The sequence below is a fragment of the Chanodichthys erythropterus genome, chromosome 7 (assembly GCF_024489055.1).
Source record: "Chanodichthys erythropterus isolate Z2021 chromosome 7, ASM2448905v1, whole genome shotgun sequence".
Taxonomy (NCBI): domain Eukaryota; kingdom Metazoa; phylum Chordata; class Actinopteri; order Cypriniformes; family Xenocyprididae; genus Chanodichthys; species Chanodichthys erythropterus.
This window is the reverse complement of record NC_090227.1, coordinates 40238744-40251936: the sequence shown is the minus strand read 5'-3', so window position 1 is coordinate 40251936 and position 13193 is coordinate 40238744. Positions and strand designations below refer to the sequence as shown.

The window sequence follows — 13193 nt, the reverse complement described above, 5'->3', positions numbered from 1 at the left end:
GCATAAGCTTTTTGAAGAATATGGAAAGTGCGCTTTTGGCGGAAGCACATGCAAGGCCATCATTTGTTTAAATAAAGCATATACATTTTAGCATATCTAATTTTGACCTTCAATCGTTTGGAGACCAATGAAGTCCACTATAAAGGAGAATAATCCTGGAATGTTTTCATCAAAAACCTTAATTTCTTTGCGGCTGAAGAAAGACATAAACATCTTGGATGACATGGGGGTGAGTAAATTATCAGGAAATTTTTATTTGAGAGTGAACTAATCCTTTAATGATGATGGCATGATAATCTAACGATTTAGACCCACATGAAACAATTCAAATAATTCATTACTCAATGAGCCTGTACTGTTTTTATTTTATTTTATTTTATTTTTGGGGACATTCAGTTTATTTCTAATAAATCTTCAAAAAAAAGAAAAAAAAATCCGCCATATTAATGAGTTATGAATGTTGTTTTAGTAGCTAATGTACTGAATAAGGGCATTCTTACTTTATTTGAAGCATATTTTCATAAAGGATTAGCGCAAACACATTAGTGTACTTCTATTCTAATGTGAAAACAATAGATAGATAGATAGATAGATAGATAGATAGATAGATAGATAGATAGATAGATAGATAGATAGATAGATAGATAGATAGATAGATAGATAGCGTTGTGCACCGAATATATTGTGCACTGTCGCTTTAAAAGAAATGTTTGCGCGATTCAAAAGATGAGGCCCCGCCCACTGCGTGTTAGGTCAGTTTCGTTTCTTCTGTCGTGAGTCGTTCTTCTGTAAATAAAGCTCTAATGATGGGAGCTTCTAATGACAAACCTCTGAAATGTCCTCTGTGTCATGAGGACTGTCGGGATCAGGTGACGCTGGGATGCCGCCACAGCTTCTGTAAGGCTTGTATCAGTGAGTTATGGAGCGGATCTGACACCGGACCTTATTATTGTCCCGAGTGCAGGTACGAGTACCAGCAGCTGCCAGACTACACGGACGGAGCGTCGACATCTACAGCCAGACCAAACATAAGTACGTTAATTTACTGAACGCAAAATAAACGCTGACTTTGATGACGTGTAGCCTGTGTTATTTGTAGTGCACATGTTGTGTACATTGAGCATGACGTAGGCCACAATTCTGTGTCTCATATCAGGTTTCAAGCATTTTAATAGTGAATATGAGGATGCATTTATGGAGTTTTTATAGAAAATAAAGACTTTTCATAGTCTTTCTAGTTTGTCTACTAACAATGTTCAACAGTTTAACTTATATACATCACGGGAGAATTATGATACTTTTGTAATTTACAGTCATGATTATTTCCTCCATTTCAACATCAATCAGGCAATATCAAATGATGTATTATTTTTAAAAGAATACTATGAAAGAAATTACATTTTTAAAGGGTTTTCCAAACCCGTAAGACCTTCGTTCATCTTTAAAAACAAATTAAGATATTTTTTTGATGAAATCTGAGAGGGTTTTTTTTTTATCCCTCAGAAAACAACGTAATTACAGTCATTCAAGGTCCAAAGGGTTAGTTCACCCAAAAATGAAAATAATGTCATTTATTACTCACCCTCATGTCGTTTTACACCCGTAAGAACTTTGTTCATCTTTAGAACACAAATTAAGATATTTTTGTTGAAATCTGATGTCTCCATGAGACCTGCATAGCCAGCAATGACATTTCCTCTCTCAAGATCCATAAAGGTACTAAAAACATATTTAAAACAGTTCATGTGAGTTCAGTGGTTCTATCTTAATATTATAAAGCCAAAAAAAACCCAAAACTACTTTTTAACAATATCTAGTGATGGCCGATTTCAAAACACTGCTTCGGAGCATTATGAATCTTTTGAGTTGAATCATTGATTTGGATCACGTATCAAACACCAAACTGCTCGAGACCATAGACAGTAAAAGAAATGGACACAGCGACCCCATTGGAACTCAATTGAGTCAAGTGAAGCCCATTTTTAGCGATTTTTAGCACTTCCGTTTCTGACGCGCAGACTCACACTAAGCTTGATGACATCCGCAGCCTGTCTGACAGATGTAAATCTTCTAGTAGCTGTGCGTGCAAACTGCCATCGTTAATCTTGCAGAGACGGCGAGCTTGAGCGGGGAGTTCTTTGGCGTGAGTGAGCAGGAGTAAGTATTCTGATTAATTAGTTTGTATAGTATTTTAAAATGTAACGCCAGTACGCCATATTAAGATAATCTCCCCGATTGTCTGCAAGCTTCTCCTCCTGTCTGTACGGTAATTTCTCTACTGTGCGACAGAGAGTCGAGTGGTTATGACGCAATCGTTAGCTTATTTTTACAAAAACTGTTTCTACGGGGCCATAATGTAACATAGAAGGTAATGGAGCCCTTTATACATTGTCGTGTATCTTTGGAAATAAATAATGGACAAATGGAGTCTTTAAACGCCTCAGATGTAAAGTTGTTCACTGTCAAAGTGACGCCAAAATGAATGGGAGTCAATGGGGATGCTAACGCAAGTGAAGTTCTGCTACAAGATGGCGGCACCTGGCCGACTTCAACTTCCGGTCGACTTCCTTGGGCACTGCTCGAGACTTTGGTGCTCCGATTCACTGATTCGATTTGTCAAGCTCTGAAGCTTCATGAAGCAGTGATTTGAAATTAGCCATAGATATTGTTAAAAAGTAGTTTTTGGGGTTTTTTTTGGTGCACAAAAATATTCTCATCGCTTTATAATATTAAGGTAGATATTGAGAGAAGATATTGTTGAATAAAGTCGTTATTTTTGTTTTTGTGCACAAAAAGTATTCTCATCACATCATAACATTAATGTTGAACCACTGTAGTCACGTTGACTATTTTAAGGATGTATTTACCTCTTTCCTGGATCATTAATGACTGTAATTACGTTGCTTTCTATGAGGGATCAAAAAAAACCCTCTCAGGTTTTATCAAAAATATCTTAATTTTTGTTCTGTAGACAAACGAAGATCTTCTGGGTTTGGAACAACATGAGGGTGAATAATTAATGACAAAAATTTCATTTTTGGGTGATTTTTTTTTTTTTTTTAAATATTATAATACAGACTATTTAATAATATTTCTTTTGCATAATTTTACAATAGCAAATTGATTTGAAATTATGCACAGTAAAAATAATTAGTTCGTTGATGATATTTACCTTGCACATGTCAAATAATTAATCTCAAGCTCTTCACTGATATATATATATAAAACTTGGTAAACAAGTTTAAAAAAAAAACTTTATACAACTGAGAGGTAAAAAAAAAAAAAAAAAAAAAAATGGGTGAGAAAAAAATTATTATTGATTTTCATAGATTAAGAAGACGAAAAGTCTGGGTCCATGACAATAAAATGCATTCAAATCCATTTGAAAAAAAATTATAAAAAATAATAATAATAAAAGCATGGTAAAGAGCTTCAAAGACAGTTTTAATCTGACTTTCATTTATCAAAAATACAAGTTGAAAATACAAGTTTTAACAAAATCAACCCCCACCCCCCAAAAAACAAACATTAATGCGGTTCTGTGTTATCATCTAGATTGGTCCTTTGGAAAGAAGCATCATAGCCGACACTCGAAGAAATGGCATGGTAAGAGGAAGTTCAGTTCGGCGTTCGATGGCGGTGGATGGAGACTGGGCACAGCACCATTTAATGACACCGTCCGTGGCCCTGATGTAATCAACATCAATGACTCTGATGAAGAAACATCAGTACCACAGAAAAGAAGGGCCACAGGAGATGAACGCCCATCTGAAAGCCAGTCTCCATCAGTGGTTTGTGGGACGACCTCTGTGAGTGACACATCAACACAACGCAGTGAACAACACACACCTCCACAATCAGAGGAGATCGAATCTCCTCATGCAGAATCATCTCCTGAGAGGAACACAAGTTCCTCTCAGCAAGACCAGCATACTGTAGATTCCTACGGTGACACGGGCTCACCCAGGACAAGCAGCACACCTCAGGGAGAGAAAGCTCCCTCAAAAGAGCCACCAGCCACCTCTTCCAAAGCCAGTGACTCACCAGCAGTCAACGCCACCTCTCAATCGCTTGGAAGGTGGGGAAAAGTCAGTGCTTCTAACAGTGAAGAGTCCCTTGGGATCTCCTCCATATCATCAGAGAGACTTTCCAGGAGCAGCTCTGTGCCCTGCCATTACTGTCCCAGTTCAGAACAGAAGGTGGCGGTAAAGACCTGTCTGGTTTGCGGGGCCTCCATGTGCTCCGAGCACCTGCGTGCGCACCTGGAGAAGCCGGTGTTCCAGAACCACCCGCTCGTGAACGCTGTGGAGGATGTGTCTCTCTGGAGATGCCAAGAGCACCAGGAGATGAACCGGATCTACTGTCGATCATGTGCAGTGTGTGTTTGTACCGTTTGTTCCTTGGTTGGGTCGCACAAGGGGCACGAGTGCATCAGCATCCGCGAGGCCGAGCAGGAGCTCAGAGTGAGGGATTAGTTTTTCTCCTTTCTAATTGTTTTAATTGGTGATTTAATACTATCTACATTATTACACTATCATTCAATGTTATTTAATTTTCAGCATCAGTGTCACATGATTTTACAGAAATCATTGCAATATGCTGATTTGCTGCTCAAGAAACATTTATGATTATTATCAATGTTGGAAACAAACAATATATTTTAAGATTTTTTCAGGATTGTTGCATGAAGAGAAAGTTCAAAAGAAAAGCATTTATTTGAAGTAGAAATCTTTGCTTTCTTGCTCATTGTTGTATCTACATTCATGTCTCAGGGTTCACTAAAGGATGAGATGCAAAAAATACAAAAAACAGAAAAGTCCATTCAGGAAAAACTCTCTGAGCTCAGTGAGAAAAAACGTGGTGTCCAGGTAAGTGTAAGTGTGTCATTTTGTTTAGAAAGTTATATATATATATATATATATATATATATATAACATATATGTTTAATAAAGTTTATATTAAAATGTTTTGTTGACTTGTTCATGTTTTCAATCCAGTGTTGTTTTTAACAAAAAAAATGAACTAATAATCGTTTTCATTAGTTAACAAAAAGCTGAAATAAAATAAAATATCAATATTAGATGAAAAAAAAAAAAAATTAGAAATGTTGCATTGGCAATGGCAGCTAACTAAAATAAAATAAGCTTAAGTTGAAGTACTAAAATGACTAAAACAAAATATTTATATAGAAATTTAAATGTAATTAGAAATCGCTAAATAGAAATGAATAAAAATGACAAAAGCACATAACAAAATTGCTAAAACTTAAACTAAAATGAAAACTGAAAAATATATTACAAACCCGATTCCAAAAAAGTTGGGACACTGTACAAATTGTGAATAAAAACAGAATGCAATGATGTGGAAGTTTCAAATTTCAATATTTTATTCAGAATACAACATAGATTACATATCAAATGTTTAAACTGAGAAAATGTATCATTTTAAGAGAAAAATAAGTTGATTTTAAATTTCATGGCATCAACACATCTCAAAAAAGTTGGGACAAGGCCATGTTTACCACTGTGTGGCATCCCCTCTTCTTTTTATAACAGTCTTATAACTGAGGAGACAAGTTGCTCAAGTTTAGGAATAGGAATGTTTTCCCATTCTTGTCTAATACAGGCTCCTAGTTGCTCAACTGTCTTAGGTCTTCTTTGTCGCATCTTCCTCTTTATGATGCGCTAAATGTTTTCTATGGCTGAAAGATCTAGACTGCAGGCTGGCCATTTCAGTACCCGGATCCTTCTTCTACGCAGCCATGATGTTGTAATTGATGCAGTATGTGGTCTGGCATTGTCATGTTGGAAAACGCAAGGTCTTCCCTGAAAGAGACGACGTCTGGATGGGAGCATATGTTGTTCTAGAACTTGGATATACCTTTCAGCATTGATGGTGCCTTTCCAGATGTGTAAGCTGCCCATGCCACACGCACTCATGCAACCCCATACCATCAGAGATGCAGGCTTCTGAACGGAGCGCTGATAACAACTTCGGTTGTCCTTGTCCTCTTTAGTCCGGATGACATGGTGTCCCAGTTTTCCAAAAAGAACTTCAAATTTTGATTAGTCTGACCACAGAACAGTTTTCCACTTTGCCACAGTCCATTTTAAATGAGCCTTGGCCCAGAGAAAACGCCTGCGCTTCTGGATCATGTTTAGATATGGCTTCTTTTTTGACCTATACAGTTTTAGCCGGCAACAGCGAATGGCACGGTGGATTGTGTTCACCGACAATATTTTCTGGAAGTATTCCTGAGCCCATGTTGTGATTTTCATTACAGCTGCATTCCTGTATGTGATCCAGTGCCGTCTAAGGGCCCGAAGATCACGGGCATCCAGTATGGTTTTCCGGCCTTGACCCTTACGCACAGAGATTGTTCCAGATTCTCTGAATCTTTGGATGATATTATACACTGTAGATGATGATAACTTCAAACTTTTTGCAATTTTTCTCTGAGAAACTCCTTTCTGATATTGCTCCACTATTTTTGGCCGCAGCATTGGGGGAATTGGTGATCCTCTGCCCATCTTGACTTCTGAGAGACACTGCCACTCTGAGAGGCTCTTTTTATACCCAATCATGTTGCCAATTGACCTAATAAGTTGCAAATTGGGCCTCCAGCTGTTCCTTATATGTACATTTAACTTTTCCCGCCTCTTATTGCTACCTGTCCCAACGTTTTTGGAATGTGTAGCTCTCATGAAATCCAAAATGAGCCAATATTTGGCATGACATTTCAAAATGTCTCATTTTCAACATTTGATATGTTATTTATATTCTATTTTGAATAAAATATAAGTTTATGAGATTTGTAAATTATTGCATTCCTTTTTTATTCACAATTTATACAGTGTCCCAACTTTTTTGGAATCGGGTTTGTAAAAATACAAGCTAAAAGTACTGTATTAGTATATAAAATAATCAACTTGATCAACAATAATCTTGTTTATACAGTGCTGTGAAAACGTATTTGCCCCTTTGTGATTTTTTTTGTATTTTTGTCACACTTAAATGATTGTTGCTGCCAAGGGTGGCACAACCAGTTATTAGGTTTAGGGGGCAATTACTTTTTCACATAGGGCTAGGCAGGTTTGGACAGCTTTTTTCCCTTAATAAATGATCATCATTTAAAAACTGCATTTTGTATTTACTCAGGTTGTCTTTGTGTAATATTAACATTTGTTTGATGATCTGAATCATTTAAGTGTGACAAATATGCAAAAAAAAAAAAAAAAATCAGGGTGGGGGCAAATAAATAGTCATGTCAATATTAGTGTAAAAGCAAAGTTTATTTATATATCATATTTTAAAACAACAGAAGATAGGAATAAACAAAGGAATAATCAGAAAACAATAGTGTAAAAAAAAAAGTTAACTCTTTGTGCCATAACTCTCTTGTTTACCTCATTGTTTTTTGTAGACGGGACTGGAGGATGCGCGGGTGGCTGTTTTGCAGCAGTATCAGGTCATGCGGGAGGCTCTGGAGCAAGAGGAGGGGCAGGCATTACGCTGTGTAGCCCAGGAAGAGCACAGGGTGCTGGGAAGCATTGAAAAGCAGCTGGACGCATTACAGGGTGCCTTGATATCTAGCCAGACCGTATTAAACACCTTGCAGGGAATGACCAATGCTGTAGGGACGTCACAGTACCAGGACCAGGCCTTCATCATGGTACGACAAGCAACAGTGATCATTAGCTATGCTTCCATCCATCTATTTTTATGCACCTTTTGGGATATCGCAAAAAAAAAAAATGCTGGATAGAAATGGCAAGATGCGCATAAATACTACTAAAAATGTATGCACTCAATTGAGGCAGATCAATTTTTTTATTTAATAAGAAGACATGCGCATACTGACCAATCTCTCGTTGCACAACACAAAACTCATGTGACGATGTGATTGGATAACTGTACTAACCAGCGGATCAATTTCATCGCACAACATTTAAAATGTTGTTATTCTGCAATGCCTGAGCCAAAGTCTGTCATTAAAATGATTGGGTTTAATTTCCTCACATGATCGAGTTCACAAATACCAGCATCCGAAAGCAAGATAACATGATGGTGTTTATTTCATTTCGTCTGCACACTTTGAGGTGCTAGTCAGTAATGATTTAGGACAAAAGAGCCACAGTGGGTTCCCTGATTGCAACAACTTACATTTTTATTACAGATATTTTGGGCCATTTTCCCAGGAAGTGATGATTTTGTTCTCTTGAACACATGGGATGGCTTTGTTCGCAAATGTTTTATGTGATATTCCAGTTTTGTGCATAAGTTTAATTCGCAACTTTGGATGGAAACATAGCTAATGAGAGATTTGTAGATGTGTTTATTATACATATTTTGGTACTTTTATTTTTAGTAAAGTTGCATATGTAACACAACTGTTTCTGTTTATTTCAGGAATACAGCAAAATAGCAGGACAGTAAGTAAAATGGTTCTATTATTTGGTGATTTGGATAAATATACTCATTACAGGGATAGTTCACCCTTTGTCATAAGATTTCTAGGAAGATATTTTGAAGAATGTTTGTAACCAAACATTTGTGGGGCACCATTGACTTCCATAGTATAAAAAAACTGCTATGGAAGTCACACAAATGTTTGGTTACAAACATTCCTCAAAATATCTTTGTGTTCAACAGAACAAAGAAATGTATACAGGTTTGCAACCATTTGAGGGTAAATAAATGATACATTTTCATTTTTGGGTGAACTATCCCTTGTAGTATGTTTGATTATTTTTACTAAACCATCCTGTCTTCATCCAGACTGACTGCGCTGCCTGACCCTGTGCAAAACCTCCAGCCTCCTCAGGAGATAAACCAAGACCGACTGGACTGTCTTCATGACTGGACCGAGAGGAGACTGGAGACTGTGCTCATATCACTGCCTCACCGAGACCCTTTCAGACTGCTGTGTGAGTCATTTACACTCTTAATTATACTACATATACTTGTAGGGCATATAATGCATATAAAATAAGCTGTAGTTCTGACTCAGAGATGTGGATTCGAATGGCAATTAAATCACCACACAACCTTGGTGTTTGCTGGGGATTTTTACGTGGGTGGTGGTAAAAAAACATCTACATTTTGAATTCGGATGGCAATAAAATCAATGACTAACCCCTGTAAGTGTTAAAAAATACCATTCATTCCTATGAGAAAAAATTACCATCCAAATAAGGATTTTGATATATTTTTAAATTAGAAAAAAGTATAGTTTGGGTGTCCAATAATATTGCCGTCTAGGTTATCTCTAGGTTGTTGGTTAAATATTAACATGAAGATGTTTACGCTGGTAGCTGATGTCAATATTTTATCGTGCCTGTGAGGTCAAGTCACGTTACCTTTATTTATATAGTGTTTTATACAACAGAGATTGTTTCAAAGCAGCTTCACGGTAATAAACAGGAAAATTACAGAATAAGTTATGCAAACTTCATCAAATATGAGACAAGTTCAAATTCTTCTGTAAAGCAGCTCTAAAAAAGACAATAGTGTCATTATTCAGCTCAAGTCAGTTCAGTTCAATAACTGTAAAGTTCATCAATTATGAAACGAGTTCTGCGGATTTCCCATGGAATTGGGCTACTTTTACAACATTGTTCCCCCCTTCGTTTTTTATCTTCCGAACGTGATTGGGCAAGTTTTGGGTTGTTTTGGAATAGCAATTGGGCTGGTTTTGTTATGCAAACCTGGCAACCAGTGTTACCAAGTCCACGGTTTTCTCGCGGAATTGAGCTACTTTAACACTGTTGCCGCGGGTTGTTTTTTCATGTCCATGGGTTGAAGCGACCCCAAATAACATGATATTTAGCCCCTGGAATGCACGATTTTACCGGGGACCCCCCAAAACGTGATTGGGCTAGTTTTAAGTGGGTTTGGAATAGCAATTGGGCAGGTTTTGTTGTGAAAACGACAAAGGAAATTGTAAAAAATATTACACCTGCCCTCTTACGTATTTCATTATTACACTATTATGCCAGCATTTTGTCATAATACTGTAACATTCTGTCTGGTGAAATGAAACTATTAAGTGAGGCTACAGAAAGACTGTGATTGGCAGACACAAATATTATGTCTGACACCTGATGTTTCTGTCCGCAGATGGGATAAGCCCAACTCTGGATCCTGATACTGCCCATCCAAAGCTGCTGCTGTCTGATGAAAACCGGACGGTGCAGTACAGCGAGACCCAGCAGGACTACACCGAGCAGGAGACGCGCTTTAACATTTTCCCCCAGGTGCTGGGCTCTCATGCCATAGATGGAGGCTGCTGCTACTGGGAAGTGGAGGTCTCTCTGGATGAGGGCCGCTGGAAGGTGGGCGTCTGTGATGGACAGATAGGCAGAAAGGGGCAAAAAGACGCCTGCCGTATTGGCTTCTACCCCAATTCTTGGTGTCTAATTTATGAGAAGGGAAAGGTGGAAGCTCTACACGATAAAGTGGCTTCACCTGTGTGTGCCACTGAACTTTGTAAGGTCGGAGTGCTGCTGGATTTTAATGAAGGTCGCTTGTCTTTTTATAGTGTGGCCAGGGAAGGAGCTCTTTCTTTGCTGTACAGTTTCGAGCAGAAGTTCACTGAGCCCTTGTATCCGGCGCTGGCTGTTTCTAAAACTCAGCTCAGCGTCTGCGATATATTTACAAAGACCACTAAAGACTAGACTGTTTGCGCTTTCATGACACTTTTTATTATATTAAAGGCATAGTTCAACCAAAAATTAAAATTATCCTATGATTTACTCACCCTCAAGCCATCCTAGGTGTATATGAGGTGTACCTTCTTTCAGATGAACGCAATCGGAGATTTAAAAAATCCTGGCCCTTTCGAGCTTTATAATGGTAGTGAATGTGGCTCAAGATTTTGAAGCCCAAAAAAGTGCATCCATCCATCATAAAAGTAATCCATATGGCTCCAGGGGGTTAATAAATGCCTTCTAAAGTGAAGCAATGGGTTTTTGTGAGAAAAATATCCATATTTAAAACTTTATAAACTATTATAACTGACTTTATTAACCTCCTGAAGCTGTGTGGATTACTTTTATGATGGATGGATGCACTTTTTTGGTCCCCATTCACTACCATTATAAACTAGGTGCAGAGCCAGAATATTTTTAAATATATCTCTGTCTGTGTTCGTCTGACAGAAGATAGTCATATTCACCTAGGATGGCTTGAGGGTGGGTAAATTATGGAATAATTAAAAATTTTGGGGTGAACTATCCCTTTAAGCAACACAAATGACTTTTACATTCCACATAACATCATTCCAATAGTCATGACTGCTGAACCTAAGAGTGCAAGAGGTCTTGAAAATAATGGCCTATTTTTTTCTGAATGATTAATGATGATACACAGATTTTTTTAATATGGGAATATTTACATATCTAAGCCTTTTTAAACTCTATTTCCATTCCAAATATATGCTTTATATATCCATTTATATATCATCTGGAATGGTGTTTTTTCAAAACAATCTTGCACAGCCTTTCAACTTTTTTAAACCGTTTCTCAATCTTTTATGTTTTTTAGGATTGATTTTAGAATTTTAGATAATTAATTTTTATTTTTATATTAAGTAAAATATAAAAGTGCACTGTATTTTCATGTTCTTAAATAAACTGAAGGCCAGGGGAAATATTTGTCAGTAATCTGTTGAAGTTAAGCATTTCAACCAAGACTAGATAAAGTGAAACATTCTAAATGGAACTCGATTTTCAGAGATATTTCTGAAGCCTTGTGTTCTTATTTCAGTCTAGAATGAATGTAATAATTGTTGTTTTTCAACAATGGAGCACGTTTCCATCCAGTATCCAGGATGCCAGTATCTCTAGCCATTTTCTAATGATTTTTAAAAAATAATTTCTAGCATATCTTTATTGTTCCATAGGTTCTGCCAATGTTGAATTTCTGTTTGGAGTCTAATTTTTCAGTGCTTGATATTACATTTCAACTCTAGGTGGCAGTATTGTTCAATATCTAATGAATAGACATTCAGTTCATTTTACGATTGTTTGAACTGTGCTACAAAATTCTCCTGTTTCTTAAAAAGTATCTGATTATTTTCAATGTTGTCTTCTTCACAGATGTTTAACAGCACAAATATATTTTTCTGTGTTCTGTCACGGACAGATTTGATAAAGCCTGTGTTGTCACAAAAGCTTTTCTGGTTTTGTATGTTTTGTAAAAAATAATGTGCCATTTTATTTTCATTTGAGCCACTGGTGGGAGGAGGAGGAGTCCATCAGGGTCAAGACAAAGCGAGTCACCTGTTCTAAAAAACGCTCTTACAGTTCAATTCATTTCAATACAAATTGTGCAGTTAATAGAGAAAAAAAAATGAGAGAAAAAAACATTACAATGATGTAGTGATAAGAGTGTCTTGAAAAGTCAATACCTGCCTGTACTGACATACACACATATATATATATATATATATATATATATATATATATATATATATATATATATACACACACACACACACATTTTTTATTTATTTTTTTACTTTTTACTTCTGTATCATTTCCTCTGAAGTTCCACCTCATTTTTGGTAAAACATCTCTACAGGCAAACTAGGTGCAGTGCCATGGTAACAAACCTGTACCCTAAGCCAGGCTCTATCTCAGTGGTACAGACATTTGGTCAGGGGTCATTTTGCTCCCAGCTGCCTGTGAAAACAGGTGCAGAGCCGCTCCGTCACTCTGCTGTAACTGGCAGAATAATCAGAGCTGCCTTACAGCTGCTCACCGTACTCTGACCGCTCACACATCGACTCTCCCCAGTGTGAATTTACACAGTTCAAAACAGCTGAGACATGAAGGGGACACTAAGTCCTACTGAGACAGAACTAATTCACTGAAGAAATTCATCTGTCATGTATTTGTTCCTGAGGGCTGAGTGCACTCGATGCTAGATCCATCTTATTTTTGATATTGTAATATTTAGAATTAGTTTTTCTGTTATAGATCACCTCTCTTTCATCATGGTGGTAATAAACAAGCAACGCTGTCTTGGATTACCTTAATTGCGTTTTTGTCTTTAGGAATATGTTCAATGAAAAAAAAGATATGATCAATAAGTCATGGCAGTTTGTTTTTCCATTACTTTAACTTATCAAAGTAATTTGGTGTTTCAGCTTCATTTTTTAAAGAGCCCCTGTGGTGAAAATCAAGTTTTTG

At 37.0% G+C, this 13193-nt stretch overlaps 1 protein-coding gene across 2 annotated transcripts; it reads left to right on the top strand.

Moving 5' to 3' along the window:
* Positions 1-128: 128 nt before the first annotated feature.
* si:dkey-29p10.4 (tripartite motif-containing protein 14) lies at positions 129-12360 on the top strand. 2 transcript variants are annotated; one of them, XM_067390547.1, is made up of 7 exons: positions 129-1032; positions 3556-4463; positions 4773-4874; positions 7424-7672; positions 8410-8432; positions 8779-8927; positions 10120-12360. In XM_067390547.1, the coding sequence occupies exons 1-7, from the start codon at positions 804-806 to the stop codon at positions 10674-10676; spliced, it is 2217 nt and encodes a 738-aa protein (XP_067246648.1). In that variant the 5' UTR covers positions 129-803; the 3' UTR covers positions 10677-12360. The 2 variants fall into 2 exon arrangements, with proteins under 2 accessions (XP_067246648.1, XP_067246649.1); XM_067390548.1 differs by having other exon boundaries at positions 4773-4868; positions 10120-12358.
* The last annotated feature ends 833 nt before the right edge of the window (positions 12361-13193 follow it).

Bases quoted from the DNA above. Each gene is read 5' to 3' on its own strand.
- si:dkey-29p10.4 (XM_067390547.1), top strand. From the start codon at position 804: ATGATGGGAGCTTCTAATGACAAACCTCTGAAATGTCCTCTGTGTCAT. The intron at 1,033-3,555 runs GTACGTTAATTT...GTTATCATCTAG, and splicing joins TACAGCCAGACCAAACATAA to ATTGGTCCTTTGGAAAGAAG. The intron at 4,464-4,772 runs GTGAGGGATTAG...TTCATGTCTCAG, and splicing joins AGGCCGAGCAGGAGCTCAGA to GGTTCACTAAAGGATGAGAT.